This window comes from Podarcis muralis, chromosome 12 (assembly GCF_964188315.1).
Source record: "Podarcis muralis chromosome 12, rPodMur119.hap1.1, whole genome shotgun sequence".
In the NCBI taxonomy this organism is placed as follows: Eukaryota; Metazoa; Chordata; class Lepidosauria; order Squamata; family Lacertidae; genus Podarcis; species Podarcis muralis.
The window spans coordinates 2,609,713-2,626,579 of record NC_135666.1 but is presented as its reverse complement, the minus strand read 5'-3'; the positions used below and the strand labels follow the sequence as shown (position 1 = coordinate 2,626,579).

General features: G+C 51.7%; 1 protein-coding gene across 1 annotated transcript; it reads left to right on the top strand.

Annotated features, from left to right (window-relative positions):
* Positions 1–1,888: 1,888 nt before the first annotated feature.
* ZNF775 (zinc finger protein 775) lies at positions 1,889–7,653 on the top strand. The gene is made up of 3 exons (XM_028750361.2): positions 1,889–1,989; positions 5,270–5,363; positions 5,826–7,653. Exons 2-3 carry the CDS (start codon positions 5,282–5,284, stop codon positions 7,508–7,510), a joined length of 1,767 nt encoding a protein of 588 aa, XP_028606194.2. The 5' UTR covers positions 1,889–1,989; positions 5,270–5,281; the 3' UTR covers positions 7,511–7,653.
* Positions 7,654–16,867: the final 9,214 nt, after the last annotated feature.

Genomic DNA, 16,867 nt, shown 5'->3' with positions numbered 1-16,867 from the left:
CCATTCCAAAACCAAAGCGTTCCAAAACCAAGGTGCGCTTTCCCATAGAAAGTAACGCAAAAAGGATTAATCCATTTCAGACTTTTAAAATATGGTTACCAGATTTTTTTCAATGAAAATCTGGGGACACTTTTCAACTTCAATGGATTTTGCCAGGGGACTGATTGGTAAAACTGGGGACTGTCCCCGGTTAACCTTATTTTAAAAACAACCCCTAAAACAGCAATTTAACATGATTTTTGCTATCTAACGAGAACACTGATTCATAAAATGAAAGCAATAAACACTCTACTGCAGTCACACAATCAATCAGGAACTGAACTGGGTTACACACAGTCACAAAAACAAAACAAGAAAGCCGCAAAACCGCAAAATAAATAGCAAAATCAAACAGACCTCAGCGTAACACTCAAATCGTCAGCCTAACTCTCAAAAAGGAGCATGTGCGGCTTCTGAAAAAAGTTCACAAACTGGAACACTTCTGGGTTTGCAGTGTTTGGGTTCCAAGTTGTTTGAGTACCAAGGCGTTTGAGAACCAAGGTACCACTGTACGATAAATATCCTTTGCATTAATGCCAGCGTTCTTACGAAGCCCACAGTCGCCTTCCTGCTAAAGAATGCTGTGTAGCACAGAGGCTGATCGTGAGAATACTTGGCATCGATGTTGTGTATGTCAGTGCCAGCCCACATTTCTTCAACAGAAATCAGCCCGGACTACTTTGGGGTTTGCGGGTTCTCCATCCAGACATAATTATTACCATCATCGTTATTAATTTAATTATTTAATTAGTCTACTGCCCTTCATCTGAACAGTCCACATCAGGAAAATACAAAATGAGAATGCAGAATGCCCTCTTAGCCCCACCTGAGCAGACGGGAGCTGCAAGCTGAGAAAAGGTGATCTCTCCCAAGGCCCTGTGAGTCTGAGTTCATGGCAGAGGGATTGTGAACAGGGGGCTTCCTGGGTTGCAGACCCCTCACTCTTGGAGGTCTGACTGAAGGGAGTCCAGCCCCATTGATCCAGAAGGGCCATAGCTCAGTGGCAGAGAGCATCTGTTTGCGAAGCAGAAGGTCCCAGGTCCAATCCCTGGGAGAGAGTCCTGCCTGGACCCCGGAGAGCTGCTGCCAGCCAGTGCAGACTCCATTGCTCTCCAGCCCTGAGTCCCCAGATGTGGTTGGAGTAAAACTCCCATTGCTCTGACCATTGGTCATGCTGGCTGGGGACGATGGGGCTTTCAGACCCACAACACCTGGGGCCCCAAGGTTCAAGGACGCAGGCGTGCAGGCAGCATTGTGGGGGTTTCTAAAGAGAGGTTGTCAAGGATTCCTTAGCTGTGATTCCAACATTGCAGCGGGTCGGACTAGATGATCCTTGGGGGTCCCAACTTCACAATTCTATTTTTAAAAGTTATTAAAAATAATATTAAAAGTTATTAAAAGTTATTTTTAAAAGGTTATTAAAATAATAACAATCTGCGGGAAATCTATCTCTATCTATCTATCTATCTATCTATCTATCTATCTATCTATCTATCTATCTATCTATCTATCTATCTATCTATCTATCTATCTATCATCTATCTCCTACGCCTTTCGCGATTCTGCTCCTTGTATTCAGTTTCACTTTCCGCTGGACGCGCAGGGGTTAAGCTTTGACCTGCGGAGGAGGGGGAGGAGCGAGGTGCACAAGCCACCTTCCTATTGGCCCTCCCTTTCTCCAATGGCGCCGGCCCGGCTGTGCGCCGCAGCCAATCGCAGGCGCCGCCTCCTGCTCCCTGCGCGCCGGCGTCCTTTCTCTTCTCTCGCTTCTGCGCGAAGTCTTTCCTCCGCGGTCCCGCCCCCCCCCCGGGGATGAGATTGGCAGGCGCCGCGGCCAATCATTGCACCGGAGCTGCTTAAGGTGGCACTGCATTCTCTTCGGCCAGTGCAAACAGAGGAGCCAGCTGGCTGCAGAAGGCGGGGATTGCCTTGCAGAGCCCAAGTCACCAGGTAGGAGCAGGTAGGGGGGGGGGTTTGGCATGCTCAGCGCTGCAGATCCACTGGATCCCAGCAGGATCCCGGGATCTGTTGGGAGGGATCCAAGGAGAAAGCCCCCGGAGCCTTTTGCTGGCTGCCTGGAGGGAGCCTGCCATGCCCAGGCGCGCAGCCGAGCCAAGCGGGTGCTCTCGGCCTTTGGCTCCCGGGTCCTCCGGCGACTTCCTTTGGTTGGGGCACTTGCAGATTCGCAGCAGCTGCCAGATCCAAGAGGGGCAGCCTCCTCTCCGGGCTCAGCTGGCACCGATGAGTGTGGGCTGCCAGCCCGTGCAGGAGGCGGAGGAGGTCGTGCCCAGCTGGCAGCAGCCTACAGAGTCAGACCATATGGGTCCTCCTAGCTCAGGGCCGCCTCCTCTGACCGGCAGCATTTCAGGCAGGGGAGTCTCCACCCCACCCAAACCTGGACATACTACAGGAATTCGAACTCAGAACCTTCTGCATGCTAAGCAACCACTACCACCAAGCTTCCCTAATAAGAATATAATGTAATGTAATAATATAGGAAGCAGCCTTATGCAGAGCCATATCATTCCTCCACTGAGTTCAGTATTGTCAGCACTGACTGGCAGCAGCGCCGGAGCTTCATGCAGGATGCTGTGTATCTGCCACAAATTAAAAAGGCACTCCCCATGCCCAAAACAGATTGTCCTTAGAGCTGGAAAACGGTGGAGGTGTCCTCTTGCTCGCGCTGTCAACTTTTCTGGCCCAGGACCTTAGTTGCTCTGACAGCCATCAATTCAGCCGCTCAAGCCATTCCTTCCCCTTGTTTCTTCTCCGCAGTGGTGGAGAAAAAAGCCTCGCTCCTTGTGGCTGCCCCAGGGGGATTTTGAGCCAGGCTGCTAAGAGTCTATATGGGAGTGATGTCTTGTGTACAGATTAAGGGAAGTCGCATCCCCGCTCTCTTCTGCCTTCAAGTCCTGTGTCTCCTTCTGGGTACCACAGTTTAAGGATGGTTTGGAGAAGCTGGGAGGTGTGCAGAGGAGGGAGACCAGGATGGTCAAGACTTAAGAGGAACGTTTGAAGGAGCTGAGGGTGTTTATCTTGGAAGAGGAGACGGAGAGGAGATAGGAGAGCCACCTTCCAATATCTGGAAAATGTAGCAAGCATGTTTTCTCCTCCTCCAGAGGGTGGGACTCGAACCTGTGGAGGTTTCTAAGCAGAGGTTGGGTGGCCATCTGTCATGGATGCTTTAGCTGAGATTTCTGCCTTGAAGGGCGTTGGACTAGATTGGCCCTTGGGGTCCTTTCCAAAATAATAATAATAATAATAATAATAATAATAATAATAATAATAATAATTTATTTATACCCCGCCCTTCTGGCTGGGTTTTCCCAGCCACTCTGGGTGGCTTCCAACAAAGTATTAAAATACAGTGGTATGTTAAACATTATATATGATTATATGATGCGTATTTTGCCTGTGGCTATAGAGGTACCTCACGGGGGTTGCCACTTCCCCTCCCTAGACAGAGGCACTGTGACTTCGGACAGCTGCAGGACAAGGAGGACTCGAACAGGTGGAGCTTTCTCCATGGTGGGGGGACGTCCACCTGTCGTGCTTGACAGCTGGCCAGATTATATTTTAGTTTATCTTGCTGCCTTGGTCACTTGCAGAGGGTGCAGAAATGGCTGTCGTTGTGCCAGCATTGGGCACTAAGGTCCACAAAGGTCTCTCCAGCTACGATTCCTGGCCCAGAGGTGGTTGCTGGACCTTTTAATTTTTTATATATATAAATAATGATTCCATTTTATCAATGTAGCCCAAATAACAAAATAGAACTTTATGGGATAAACACATGAAAACCAAACCACAACCAAGCCAAGGCCGCCATGGGATGTTACATTCACAAGAAGAAGTTATAAAGCTGGTTACCTGGATATTTGCCACGAGATGCAGACAGGTGAGTGGAAGATACCGTCATAGGAAATGAGAGAGAACAAGAGATGGAGCACACCTAACATAAAAATATGAAACCTTAAAAGCGATCTTTAGAGACATAAGGAGCACCAAGAAGAAAAGGCTCTATCTTACACCAGGAAAAGAAATTCAACCAATTTGATGTTACTTATTCCAAATTTCTTGAGAGATTTGTGGAAGAGAAAATGCATTTTCCTTCCTTCAGTTAAATCCCACCAAAGAGAGACAAAAGAGGTTACCTTTGTTTTGCCTTTCAAGAAAATAGGTGTACCACCAGGTAAGTTTTTCATGTAATGCAATTTCCCATATCTCATTCCACCATTAATGAGTTGTTGAGATCAGGCAATGTTTTCTATCTTTGGATAATCAAGAGACTCCTGTTTCTTTAACATTAGGATCGTAAGGAAAGGAACTGAAACTAAAACTGCCAATATAGTAATGCTGTGAAACATATCTATGGTGTGGCTGCATTGGGAGCCCTGGGTTCGGTTCTGGTTGCCTCGCCTCAAAAATGATGTTATAGAGTTGTGAAAGTGTTCAGGAAAGGGCAAATAAATACATTGAGGGGATGGAGCGACTCTCTGATGAGGAAAGGGCGCAGCGTTTGGTTTGAGTTTAGGGAAAAGGTGAGGAAGAGTCAACATACTAGAAGTTTGTAAAATTACTCCTGGCAAGGAGAAAGTGGATAGAGAAAAGAGAGGGGGAAGAATGTCGATTTTTGAAATGTCAGATTGATTGTAAAACTAATGAAATGTATAAATTTGAAAAGTATAAATAAAAAACTAAAAAAGAAAAGTTGTTCTCCCTCTCTCATAACACTAGAACTCATGGACATACAGTGGAGGTGAACGTTGGAAGATTCAGAATGTAGAAAAGGAAGGACTTGTTCATGCACTGCATTGTTAAACTGTGGAACTCCTTGCCACAGGAAGCTATGATGGCCACCAGCCTGGATAGCTTTGGTGGAGTCTCCTTCTTTGGAGGTCTTTAAGCAGAGGCTTGACAACCATATGTCAGGAGTGCTCTGATGGTGTTTCCTGCTTGGCAGGGGGTTGGACTCGATGGCCCTTGCGGTCTATTCCAACTCTAGGATTCTATGATTCTATGAAAAGAGGATTGGACAAGTTCATGGGGGAAGAATTTGTTATGAGAGCTGACGTGGTCCATCCAAGGAACAGGCCTATATTTACCGTCCTCTTCGTCATTGTACTTTGCCATTCTGGTTCTTATGACGTTCTGCAGTTGCTTCTCCTGACCGCGCAAGAGACGGTGGGCTGCCTCTTCCTCCCAAATTAATGGCTGTTCCTTCGTTTTCCAGGCTTCCCAGAGGATGGAGGAGAGGAGAGAGAATGGTGGTCTCCTGCGTAAGAGAGATTCTGGAGAAAACGAAGCATCCCGGAACGTCAGCTCAGGTTTGTGTTGTCCTCCAAGATGTGGGGAGCCCCCATGCCCAGCGGGGAGGCAAGTTACCCATATTAATTGGGGTCACGCTCCCTCTGAAGGAGCAACTGCATAGCGTGGAGGTTCTCCTGGGTACACCTCTGTCTCTAGAAACCCAAGTACTGTTTTGGGGGGACAGGAGGCGGGCAGATGTGGGGGACTCCCTGGTCCTGAATGGGGTAACTGTGTCCCTGAAGGACCAGGTGTGCAGCCTGGGAGTCATTTTGGACTCACAGCTGTCCATGGAGGCGCAGGTCAATTCTGTGTCCAGGGCAGCTGTCTGCCAGCTCTATCTGGTACGCAGGAATGAGACCCTCCCTTTTCTAATTATTCCTTTTTATTTTTATTATTTTTATTCCTTTTTATTTTATTTTTATTCCTTCGAAAGGACAACCACCAGCCTCCGGCTCTGTTACTTCCCTTTTGTCTTCCAGAAGTCCTCTGCACGACCAGATATACCGAAGAGGGAAGTTGTCCAGCAGAAGAGGCCAAGAAACCAAACGGAACCAGCGACAGGAAGCGGGCAGTGAAAGGCGCCATTTTCCAGTTCGCCAGCCGGAGAAGGAGTTTCCCTCGATGGCACAGACTGGCCGTGAGGAACCAGAAGATGCCCCCAGGGGAGGAGGAGGAAGAAGACGACCCCAACTCCGGAGGAAGCAGGGGCTTGCGCACCTATGGCGCAGGAAGAGCGGACATGGCGGGTGAAGAGCTGCGCAGCGCCATCCGAGTTGGGCAGGGCAAAGCGACCCAGAGAACGGGCGCCGCGGAGGGGGACTTCACCTGCGGGGAGTGTGGGATAGGCTTTGCCTGGCGGTCATCGCTGAACACCCACCAGCGCACCCACACCGGGGAGAAGCCCTTTGGGTGCCAGGCGTGCGGGAGGCGCTTCAGCCAGAGGCCCAACCTGTTGTGCCACCTGCGCCACCACACCGGGGAGCGGCCCTTCCAGTGCGCCAGGTGCGAGCGCCGCTTCCGCCAGAAGCAGCACCTTGCCAAGCACCAGCGGACCCACTTCTGGGCGCGGCCAAGCCCAAGCGCCTGCCCCGAGTGCCAGCGGAGCTTCAGCAACAAGGTGGTGCTGCGCCTCCACCGACGGACCCACGCCCGCCAGCGCCGGCTGGTTTTCCAGGAGCTGAAGGAGGCCTACCGGGAGACGGTGGCCAGGCAGCGGGAGGAGGCGCGGGCCAGCCTGGGCTGGGCGCCAGCGCGGCCCACGGGGCGCCGTCGGGGGGTGAAGAAGTTCATCTGCAGCGAGTGCGGCAAAGGCTTCACCTGGTGGTCCTCACTCAGCATCCACCAGCGCATCCACACGGGTGAGAAGCCCTTCCCGTGTGCCCAGTGCGGGAAGAGCTTCACCCAGAAGCCCAACCTCCTGCGCCACCTCCGGTACCACAGCGGTGAGAGGCCTCATGCCTGCGCCGAGTGCGGAAAAGGCTTCACCCAGAAGCAGCACCTGCTCAAGCACCAGCGGACCCACGCGGCGGAGAAGGGTTTCCAGTGCCACGCCTGCGGGCAGACCTTCCCCACCAAGGGGAGCCTCACGGGGCACCAGAGGGATGGCCACGCGGGGTCGGAGGCCCTGGCGGAGCGGGGCGCAGGGCGCTTTGCTCTGGGACACCCAGAGAGCTTGGAGGCAGTGGTGGAATCGCTGATGGCCGGCGGGCAGGGCCTTTTCCGTCCCGCTGAGGTCTCTGGGTCGCAGGGCGATGACGGCCAGCCGGTCCTGATCGTCGAGCCGGGGACTCGGCCACTGGCTCTCTCACAGACGAAGAAGGGGGTCTTCTGGAAGCCCGAGCTGCCCAAGCCCCCCGCCCCGGAACAGAAGCAGTACATCTGCAACGAGTGCGGGAAAGGCTTCGTGTCGTGGTCGGCTCTCACCATCCACCGCCGGATCCACACCGGCGAGAGGCCTTACCAGTGTGGCGAGTGCGGGAAGCGCTTCAGCCAGAAGCCCAACCTTGTCCGGCACCAGCGCTACCACACGGGGGAGAAGCCCTACCCCTGCGCCGAGTGCGGGAAGCGTTTCGTCCAAAAGCACCACCTCGCCAAGCATCAGCGGGTGCACAGGAAGGGCGCCCCACAAGGGCCGGCACCCGCTCTGAAGGTGGAGGCGCGATAGGGACCGCCGGCTCGGCGGGTCGTTGCCAAAACTTGACTTTCTTGCAGGCCAGGACAAAGAGTGTGCGTGTGCGTTTGTGTGTGTCCGTCCGTCCGTCCATTCTGCTCAACTGTAATCTTCTACTTTGCGTTTGTGGTTTGCAAGAGTGGGGTCTTGCTGCGGGATCTGCTGCGCCAATGCTGTACCACAGGGGTCAGCAAACTTTTTCAGCCGGGGGCCGGTCCACCGCCCCTCAGACCTTGTGGGGGGCCGGACTATATTTTGGGAAAAATAATGAAGGAATTCCTATGCTCACAAATAACCCAGAGATGCATTTTAAATAAAAGGACACATTCTACTCATGTAAAAACACCAGGCAGGCCCCACAAATAACCCAGAAATAAAAGGACACATTCTACTCATGTGAAAACACACTGATTCCCGGACCATCCGCAGGCCGGATTTAGAAGGCGATTGGGCCAGATCTGGCCCCCAGGCCTTAGTTTGCCTCCCCATGCTGTGTTGGGATACCAGGTCTGGGTAAAGGGCAACAACATGGACTCAGCTGCTGCTCTTTTGCAGGTTTCCCCACCCCAGACTTAGGTCAAGAGCATGTCCTTTGCATAAGGGCTCCCAAATAGTAGTCACAACATTAAGCAGCCTGAGCGTGGTCCAAAAGATTTGGACTACAATTCCCATCAGCTTCCAGGTGTGTTGAGCTGTGTCAGTTAATGGGAGTTGTACTCCCACACATCTGGAGGGTGGCCATTCGTGGTTGGCGCAAAGGAGAAGCGTTGTATGAGGATGGGCAGGGCCTTCCTGGTGTTGGGACCTGATGGGACCTCAGGGGTTGTGCCTGATGCAGAATGGATATGGTCTTGCTCAGTGTCCTTTGCTGGGTGGCCAGAACAGGTCAAAAGAAGTTTCCTGGCTGATGTGTGAGGTGTGAACTTATTTCCTGGTGAGCTTGTCCGCATATCCCTGAGCTTAACTGAAGTATGGAGGGGACAGCCACCTCAGACCAGGCACCAGGGCACTGCATGTGACCAACCATGTCAAATATAGCTCACCAGGAGCTGGGTAACCTGTTTTTTGCCATTTTTCTGCAACTGCGAAAATAAGGTAGTTGTCAAAAGTGTTGTGATCCATTCTGGCTGGGCTACATTCAGTGTAGCACAACCTTCAGCAACCTGGTGCCCTCTGAGGTATCTTGGACTACAACTCCCATCAGCCCCCAGCCAGCACAGCATGATGGGAGTTGTAGTCCAAAGCATTTAGTAGGGAACCAAGCGGCGAAAGACGGAAAGGCTGTTAAAAGTTCCTTTTTAAAACTTGCCTCTTGCATCCTTTCCGCATCCAGCAAAAGTTCGGAGTTTTGGCGCTCCTAGTTTCTAACAGACTCCAAACTTTGCCCGGCTCCTCACATCGCTGACCCCACTGGGACCCCCTTCTGGAAGGAAGGAAGGTTTCTTCCGAACCTTAGGGCAGAGTCTTCGGTGCCCATCGAGCGTTACATTTCTAAAGATTGGAAAGAAATCTTAACAACTTGCTCGTTTCAGACCCGCGGAGAGGACCGACGTTCTTCCAAAGGGCAGATCCACTCCTGCTCATTCAGACACGCCTTCATTCTGTCATGTGTGAATCCGTGCCTCAAGTGCATTTACCGCAGGGAGACCATCGGTCACTTGAGAGCGGGGCCTTTCCTTGGGGGGTGGGTGGAGATTCCATTAAAACATCTGTGAAATGTGCCTCTGTTTCTCCTGCTACTTTTTCGCCCCCACCCCCCCGATCTCTGAGAGCTGAGAGACCCCCGGGGTTCTGAGCCCAAGGTTCAGTTTCCTTGGAAGGTCAGCAGAGACCGCGATGTCTTCAGGGTATATGGTTTTATTTACACATATATACAACCTGAGCATAGGACACAGGTGATCTTGCTTCTCTGTTAGTCGCGGGTGTGCCAGATTACACCTCCCATCATCATTTAGCAGCGAGGTTAGACTTTGCAGAGGGTTAGACTAGATGCCCCTTGGGGGTCCCAACTGCCATTCTATGATTCCGCCCCTATGCTTGCTGAGGCTGATGGGAGTTGTAGTACAGCGGCGACTGGAGGGCCCAAGGCTCCCCACTCTTGCCTTGTGTAGCAGGGAAAGTGCAGCACATTTTAAAAAACATCTGAAGGCAGCCCTGTTTAGGGAAGTTTTTAATGTTTGATGATTTATCGCTTCCTCCTCCTCCTCCTCCTCCTCCTCCTTCTTCTCTTGGGAGCTGCCCAGAGTGGCTGGGGAAACCCAGCCAGATGGGCGGGGTATAAGTAAATAATAATAATAATAATAATAATAATAATAATAATAATAATATAATACACCTTCCCAGAGGTCTTCCATCTCATCTATAATCCCTTGTCATTTGGGCCCCTCCAAGCTGCATAGACCAAAAAAAACCACCTTGATTTTCCTTTTCAAAAAACCTCTGAAGTCTCCCTGATTGTGGGCGACTGTGCGGAGACATAGCTTGGGCTGGCATGCAAGGATGATGGTCTGGATTCCTCCCCTGATTGGCATGTCCAAAGGCCAACCCCGCAGGCGTGGTATTGGGGCTCCCGCCTTCTGTGTTCGTGGCCGCCAGTTCCTGGACCAGATCCACAAGGGTGGGGCATCTGCTGCCCGCTGACGCCAGAGAGCGGCTGGGGAGGCCACAGGCAGGACTGACATTTAGGATCCACGTTAATAAGACTAGATCGGGGTTTCCCAAACGTGGGTCTCCGGCTGTTTTGGGACTACAGTTCCCATCGTCCCTGACCCACTGGTCCTGCTAGCTAGGGATGGTGGGAGTTGTAGTCCCAAAACAGCCAGGGACCCAAGTTTGGGAAACCGTGGACTAGATTCAGGATTGATGGGGAGCTGAGCCAGAATCTTGGCTTTCTAGGGCCACATTTGCACCATGCAATCTAGATCGATTGATTATTGCATTTATAGGCCACCGTTTTTCTCCAAGGAACTCAACATGGTCCACATGGTTCTCCATGGCCTCATTTAACAACCCTGCAAGGGAGGCAAGAGGTTGAGAGGAAGTGGCTGGCCCCTAAAGTCCCACCCAGCGAGCTTTCTGGCCGAGTGGGGATTCGTACCCGGGTCCCTCCCAGGTCACAGCCTGGCACTCTAGCCACTACACCACCCTGCCTCTCAAATAGACACTTATTTACTGAACAAAATGAAAAACCTGCCTCATTGGAATAAAACCCTGAAAGCAGTTAGCGGGCAGGTAGCCGGGGAGGGAGGGAAGAGAGAAACATAAAAATTATCTGCAAAATATTTTTAAAGTAAGTGATTGAGATGGTTGCAATCAACTGGAAGACCAGGCATAGGCAAACTTGGCCCTCCAGCTGTTTTGGGACTACAGTTCCCATCATCCCTGACCACTGGTCCTATTAGCTAGGGATGATGGGAGTTGTAGTCCCAAAACAGCTGGAGGGCCAAGTTTGCCTATGCCTGTGTAGGAGAAAGAGGGATTTAAAAAAAATAATAATGTCAAGAGGTAGTAAACCCTGCTTGCGGACACATGCGCTAAACCCTGTCTGTGGTGTCCACCCCCTTTACCCCAAATGATGAGACAAGAGACCAGAGTATGGGTTCAAATTGGCCACAACTTTATTGAGCTTCAGACTTGGGAAACTTGGCACAGGCCTTGGCAGGCCAACCCTCTCAGTCCGCCTGGCTGAGGATGTGCAGGCAGATGAGGTCCAGTGAGAGGGGACTGCAAAGCGCAAACTTAGACAGCCTGCCCTTCCACCGACCTCGTCCGGGGAGTTTGACCTACATGCCGCCGCTCTAGGGCCAGGGACTCCTGGTTTTGCCCTTTAACGAAGGAGGTAGACTCCACCGTGGGAGCAGGGCCAGGGTGGGAGAGTGCTAGAGTTCTGTCTGGTCCTGTTACATGGGATCAATTCCAATCTGTTACCTCCGAGGATGTGGACAGGCTGCTTGGACAAGTGAAACCGACCACCTGTCTCCTGGATCCTTGCCCATCCTGGCTGATAAAAGCGAGCCGGGAAGGGCTGGGCGATGGGCTCTGCGGGGTGGTGAATGCTTCCCTCTATGAGGGAGCCTTCCCAGACCCGCTGAAAGAGGCGGTCATTAAACCGCTTCTTAAAAAAACATCTTTAGACCCAGCCAATTTGGCCAACTATCGCCCAGTCTCAAATTTACCATTCTTGGGCAAGGTGATTGAGCGGGTGGTTGCCAGACAACTCCAAGCACGCCTGGAGGATGCGGACCATTTGGATCCCTTCCAATCGGGATTCAGGCCTCACCATGGGACTGAAACTGCCTTGGTCGCGCTGGTTGATGATCTCCGGCGGGCTAGGGACAAAGGTGAGAGCTGTTTCCTAGTTCTGCTGGATCTCTCAGCGGCCTTTGACACCATCGACCATAACATCCTTCTGGACCGTCTAGAGGGGCTGGGAGCTGGGGGCACTGTTATACGGTGGTTCCGCTCCTTTCTCCTGGGCCGTGTCCAGAAAGTGGTGGTGGGGGATGAGTGTTCAGACCCCTGGGCTCTCACTTGTGGGGTGCCTCAGGGTTCTGTCCTCTCCCCCATGCTTTTTAATATCTATATGAAGCCGCTGGGAGAGATCATCAGGGGGTTTGGGCTGGGTGTTCATCAGTATGCGGATGACACCCAGCTCTACCTCTCCTTTAAATCAGAACCAGTGAAGGCGGTGAAGGTCCTGTGTGAGTGCATGGAGGTGGTTGGAGGCTGGATGGCGGCTAACAGATTGAGGCTGAATCCTGACAAGACAGAAGTACTGTTTTTGGGGGACAGGGGGCGGGCAGGTGTGGAGGATTCCCTGGTCCTGAATGGGGTAACTGTGCCCCTGAAGGACCAGGTGCGCAGCCTGGGAGTCATTTTGGACTCACAGCTGTCCATGGAGGCACAGGTCAAATCTGTGTCCAGGGCAGCTGTTTACCAGCTCCACCTGGTACGCAGGCTAAGACCCTACCTGCCCGCAGACTGTCTTGCCAGAGTGGTGCATGCTCTAGTTATCTCCCGCTTGGACTACTGCAACGCGCTCTACGTGGGGCTACCTTTGAAGGTGACCCGGAAACTGCAATTAATCCAGAATGCGGTCGCTAGACTGGTGACTGGGAGTGGCCGCTGGGACCACATAACACCAGTTCTGAGAGATCTGCATTGGCTCCCAGTACGTTTCCGAGCACAATTCAAAGTGTTGGTGCTGACCTTTAAAGCCCTAAACGGCCTCGGTCCAGTATACCTGAAGGAGCGTCTCCACCCCCATCGTTCTGCCTGGACACTGAGGTCCAGCGCCGAGGGCCTTCTGGCAGTTCCCTCATTGCGAGAAGTAAGGTTACAGGGAACCAGGCAGAGGGCCTTCTCGGTAGTGGCTCCTGCCCTGTGGAACGCCCTCCCAGCAGATGTCAAAGCAATAAACAACTATTTTACTTTTAAAAGTCATCTGAAGGCAGCCCTCTTTAGGGAAGTTTTTAATGTTTGATGCTGTACTGTTTTTAATATTCAGTTGGAAGCCGCCCAGAGTGGCTGGGGAAACCCAGCCAGATGGGCGGGGTATAAATAATAAATTATTATTATTATTATTATTTAACGGGCCCTGCAAGCGCCACCGCATGGGGGGGGGGGAGCATAAATGCATCCCCCCCAACTTGATGTTGGACTAAAGGATACCTTGTCAAGGCCTAAACTGCCAAAGTTGTGATAAGGCGAAACCTGACAATGCGGGGGAAATTCCTTCCCGGTTCTGAATACAGCAACCATTTTACGACCGCAGCAGCGCCCGCTGACCTTGATTGCAAAATATTAGCCTGTAAGGAAAGAATCATTAACTTGAAGACCGCTGACCTAGGATGAAATTATGGAGGCAAGAAATTATTAATTTGAGGGAGGGGGGTGGGTGATCCTGGAAGGAAGAACAGCAAAAGATGCTTGGCCAACGGAGTCAGCCTCTTTTCTTGGCCGGCTGTCCATTGTCCTCCCTGGCCGAGGGCGGGTCAAAGGCCGGCTCAAGCAGGTGGGTGGCACCTGCCCAGGTGAGTCCCGCTTTGTGCCGCAAACCCCGCCCACCTGTGGGGAAGGGAGGGCGGATAATAACTTCTGCAGGACAAACACAGTCTTTCAAAACCTGCATTGCATATGCTAATGGATGGCATCCTTTGCATATTTTAATAAATCCTCGGTTGCAGTGAGGACTTTATAAATCAGTGTCGTTTATAAATCTGTGTGAAGAGCCCTGGGCATTGGCTCTGGCCTGGAAGGCAAGTTCCAAATTCTGAGCGTAAATCGGTTGGCAAGCAAGTCAGCTCCGCCTGAGAGCTGCCGCTGCAGTCCCTGGGCCCCCGGGGGATGAGGGATCCAGGCCCCACGAAATGGAGGAAGGTGAGCAGGAGGAGGAGGAGGAAGAATCACCTGGTGGGGTATCAGATGCTTTGCCCTGTGGGATTCCCAGCATAGGAGAGTGTCCTGGAGGTGGACAAATAACCCTCCAGCAGGTAACCCGGCCAGAATGATGGCTCTGCTGGGCCCTCCCCCCTCGGAGGCAGCAAACACTTCTGGGTACCAGTTTCTGGAAGCCACAGGTGGGGAGAGATGCTCTGGTGCTCGCATCCTATTTACAGGTTTCCCCTAATGGGCACCTGGTCAGTCACTGTGAAAAGAGGATGCTGGACTCAATGGGCCATTGATCCAAGAGGTTCTTCATAGAATCGTAGAGTTGGAAGGGACCCCCAGGGTCATCTAGTCCAACCCCCCTGCCATGTAGGAATATGCAGCTGCCCCATATGGGGATCGAACCTGCAACCTTGGCCTTCTCAGCACAGCGCTCCAACCAATGGAGCTATCAGGCTCAAGACTCACATTCTTATGGGCTGAAGGGTAAGGCCAACACTGCTTCACTGGGTGGGAGCTGGCCTCACTGCAGGGGCAATGGGGGCCAGGGAAGACCCCCTGGCTCCTTCCTGACCTGTAATGGCTTTAGGAGAAGGGATGTGACTCAGGGAAGGAGCACTGGCAGTTCCTGGCTTCCTCTCTATTTGTTAAACTCTCAAAATGTTCCAGCCTTTCTTCACTGGGGAGCTGCTCCTTAATCCTCTGGCTTGCCCTTTCCTGCACATTTTTAATCTCCACCGTTGATTTTCGCCCGCCAGTGTGTTTCCAGCCCAGATCTCCTGTTGCCACAGGCTCAGGCAGTGCCTTCCTCTTTCCCACGGCTGGGGGGGGGTGGGGCGTTTGGGAGCTGTATCCCAAAACTGCTGAAGGGCAACAGGTTGGCCAACGCTGCCTCCGTGAGAATCCCAATTAGTAGGGAATTAAGAAAACCTTGTGAAATATCGGCAGCCGGTCTCTTGGGAACAACTCACAGCAAGGCAGCGTTGGCTGCCAGCCTGAGCAGTGTGGAAAAGGGCTTGGACCTGTTGTAAACAAACATCTGCCCTTGTTCCCTTATGGGGTGTCCAAGAGCCCATATAGAGTCCTTATGTAGGTTCCCTATCGGTAGGAGAAAATAACAGGCCAAGCAGAGAATATTGAGACTCAAAGCAGCTAGTAAGCCTGATCTTTGTTGATCTGTTGCAACAGGGTGCTCCCCTCACACGCAGGAAAGGAGGAGGACCTCGAACAATGGCGTGCAAGCCCTTATATAGACATTTTAAATTCCCTCCCCTGGAGCTCAAGCCCACCCCTCCATACATCATACCTACATCACAGAAAAGGCGGTCTACAGCAGAAATCTGAGTGCGTTGTTTATCTCATCTGACAGATTACCTGTTAATGCTCACTTGACTGGATACCCTGGGGAGCCTGGCCAGTCTTTTGTAATGATAAATACTTAGTTCCTGAGCCAGTTCACAGGCTCACCCTATTCATACACAGACATACCCTTAAGACAGGATTTGTGAAGGAAAAGACAATGGGGAGGATTTTCCATTTCCCTTTGACCTTGCAAAGAAAACATTTGGTCAGTTTGGGAATCAAAAATGGTTTCAGGTCAGTCTTCCTGAGCTGATCTATGTACGTGCTTGGTTGGTACATTTATGAACATTTATTATATATATATATAGGACGAGATGGTTGGACAGTGTTCTCGAAGCTACAAACATGAGCCTGACCAAACTGTGGGGGGCAGTGGAAGACAGGAGTGCCTGGCGTGCTCTGGTCCATGGGGTCACGAAGAGTCGGACACGACTAAACGACTAAACGACAACAACATTATATATCTAAGACTTTAAAATTCTTATCACAGACCAATGCATGAAGCCCAATGAGGCTGGTGCATCGTTAAACTGCGGAACTCCCTCCCACAGGATTAGGCAAATTCATGGAGGAGGAGAGGGCTGTTGATGGCTACTCTCTACGATGGCTCTACCCTGCTTCCACGGTCGGAGGCAGCAATACTTTTGAATCCCAGTTGCTGGAAACCACGGGAAGGGGAGGGTGCTGCTCTTGCGCTTGAATCCTGCTCACGGGTTTCGCACGGGCATCTGGTTGGCCACTGTGAGAACAGGATGCTGGACAAGATTGGGCCCCCTTTGGCCTGATCCTGCAGGCTCTCCTTACACACCAATCTCTGAGCGGTGGAAGATTCCAGGGGTTCCCGGGACTCCCCCACGGTTTGTGTTTCCTTTTGGGAATGAGGGATAGGGGAGAATGTGGTGTTTCTAAGATTTATAGTATACGCATATACACAACCTGAGCCTACGATGGAGGGGTTCACAGAATTAACACCCCAAGAAGGCCTTGCTTCTCCCATGGCCACAGCCTTGGAAATCAGCAGAAATCAGGCATGGCTTTTTCTCTGCCTTTCCGGCCTCCAGCTTCTAGCTCACAGTTCAACTCTCAACTCTTCCCTTTTACAGATAGGTAGCCGTGTTGGTCTGCCATAGTCAAAACAAAAAAAAAAATCCTTCCAGTAGCACCTTAAAGACCAACTAAGTTAGTTCTTGGTATGAGCTTTCGTGTGCATGCACACTTCTGTGTATCTGAAGAAGTGTGCATGCACACGAAAGCTCATACCAAGAACTAACTTAGTTGGTCTTTAAGGTGCTACTGGAAGGATTTTTTTTTTTTCTCTTCCCTTTTGTCTTTCTAACTAACCCAGAAAGGGAGCCCACCTGTTTGCCCTCTGGCACAGAGCTGCACTCTTTGTTTCCTTAAGGACTTAAGTACTTAGAAGGCCATTAGCAGCCTGGCCTGCCCATCCCAGCAACTGGGTCCAGGAATGAGAAGGGGAAGTCAGAAGGGGGAGTGTTTGGCATTCCTGTCTCCAGAGACAATGGAGTGCGCCTCCAGGGGTGAAGTCAGATTGCTGCATTAGCAGCCTGGAGGTGACCTCTCAGGGGTGCAGGCCTGGGCAGT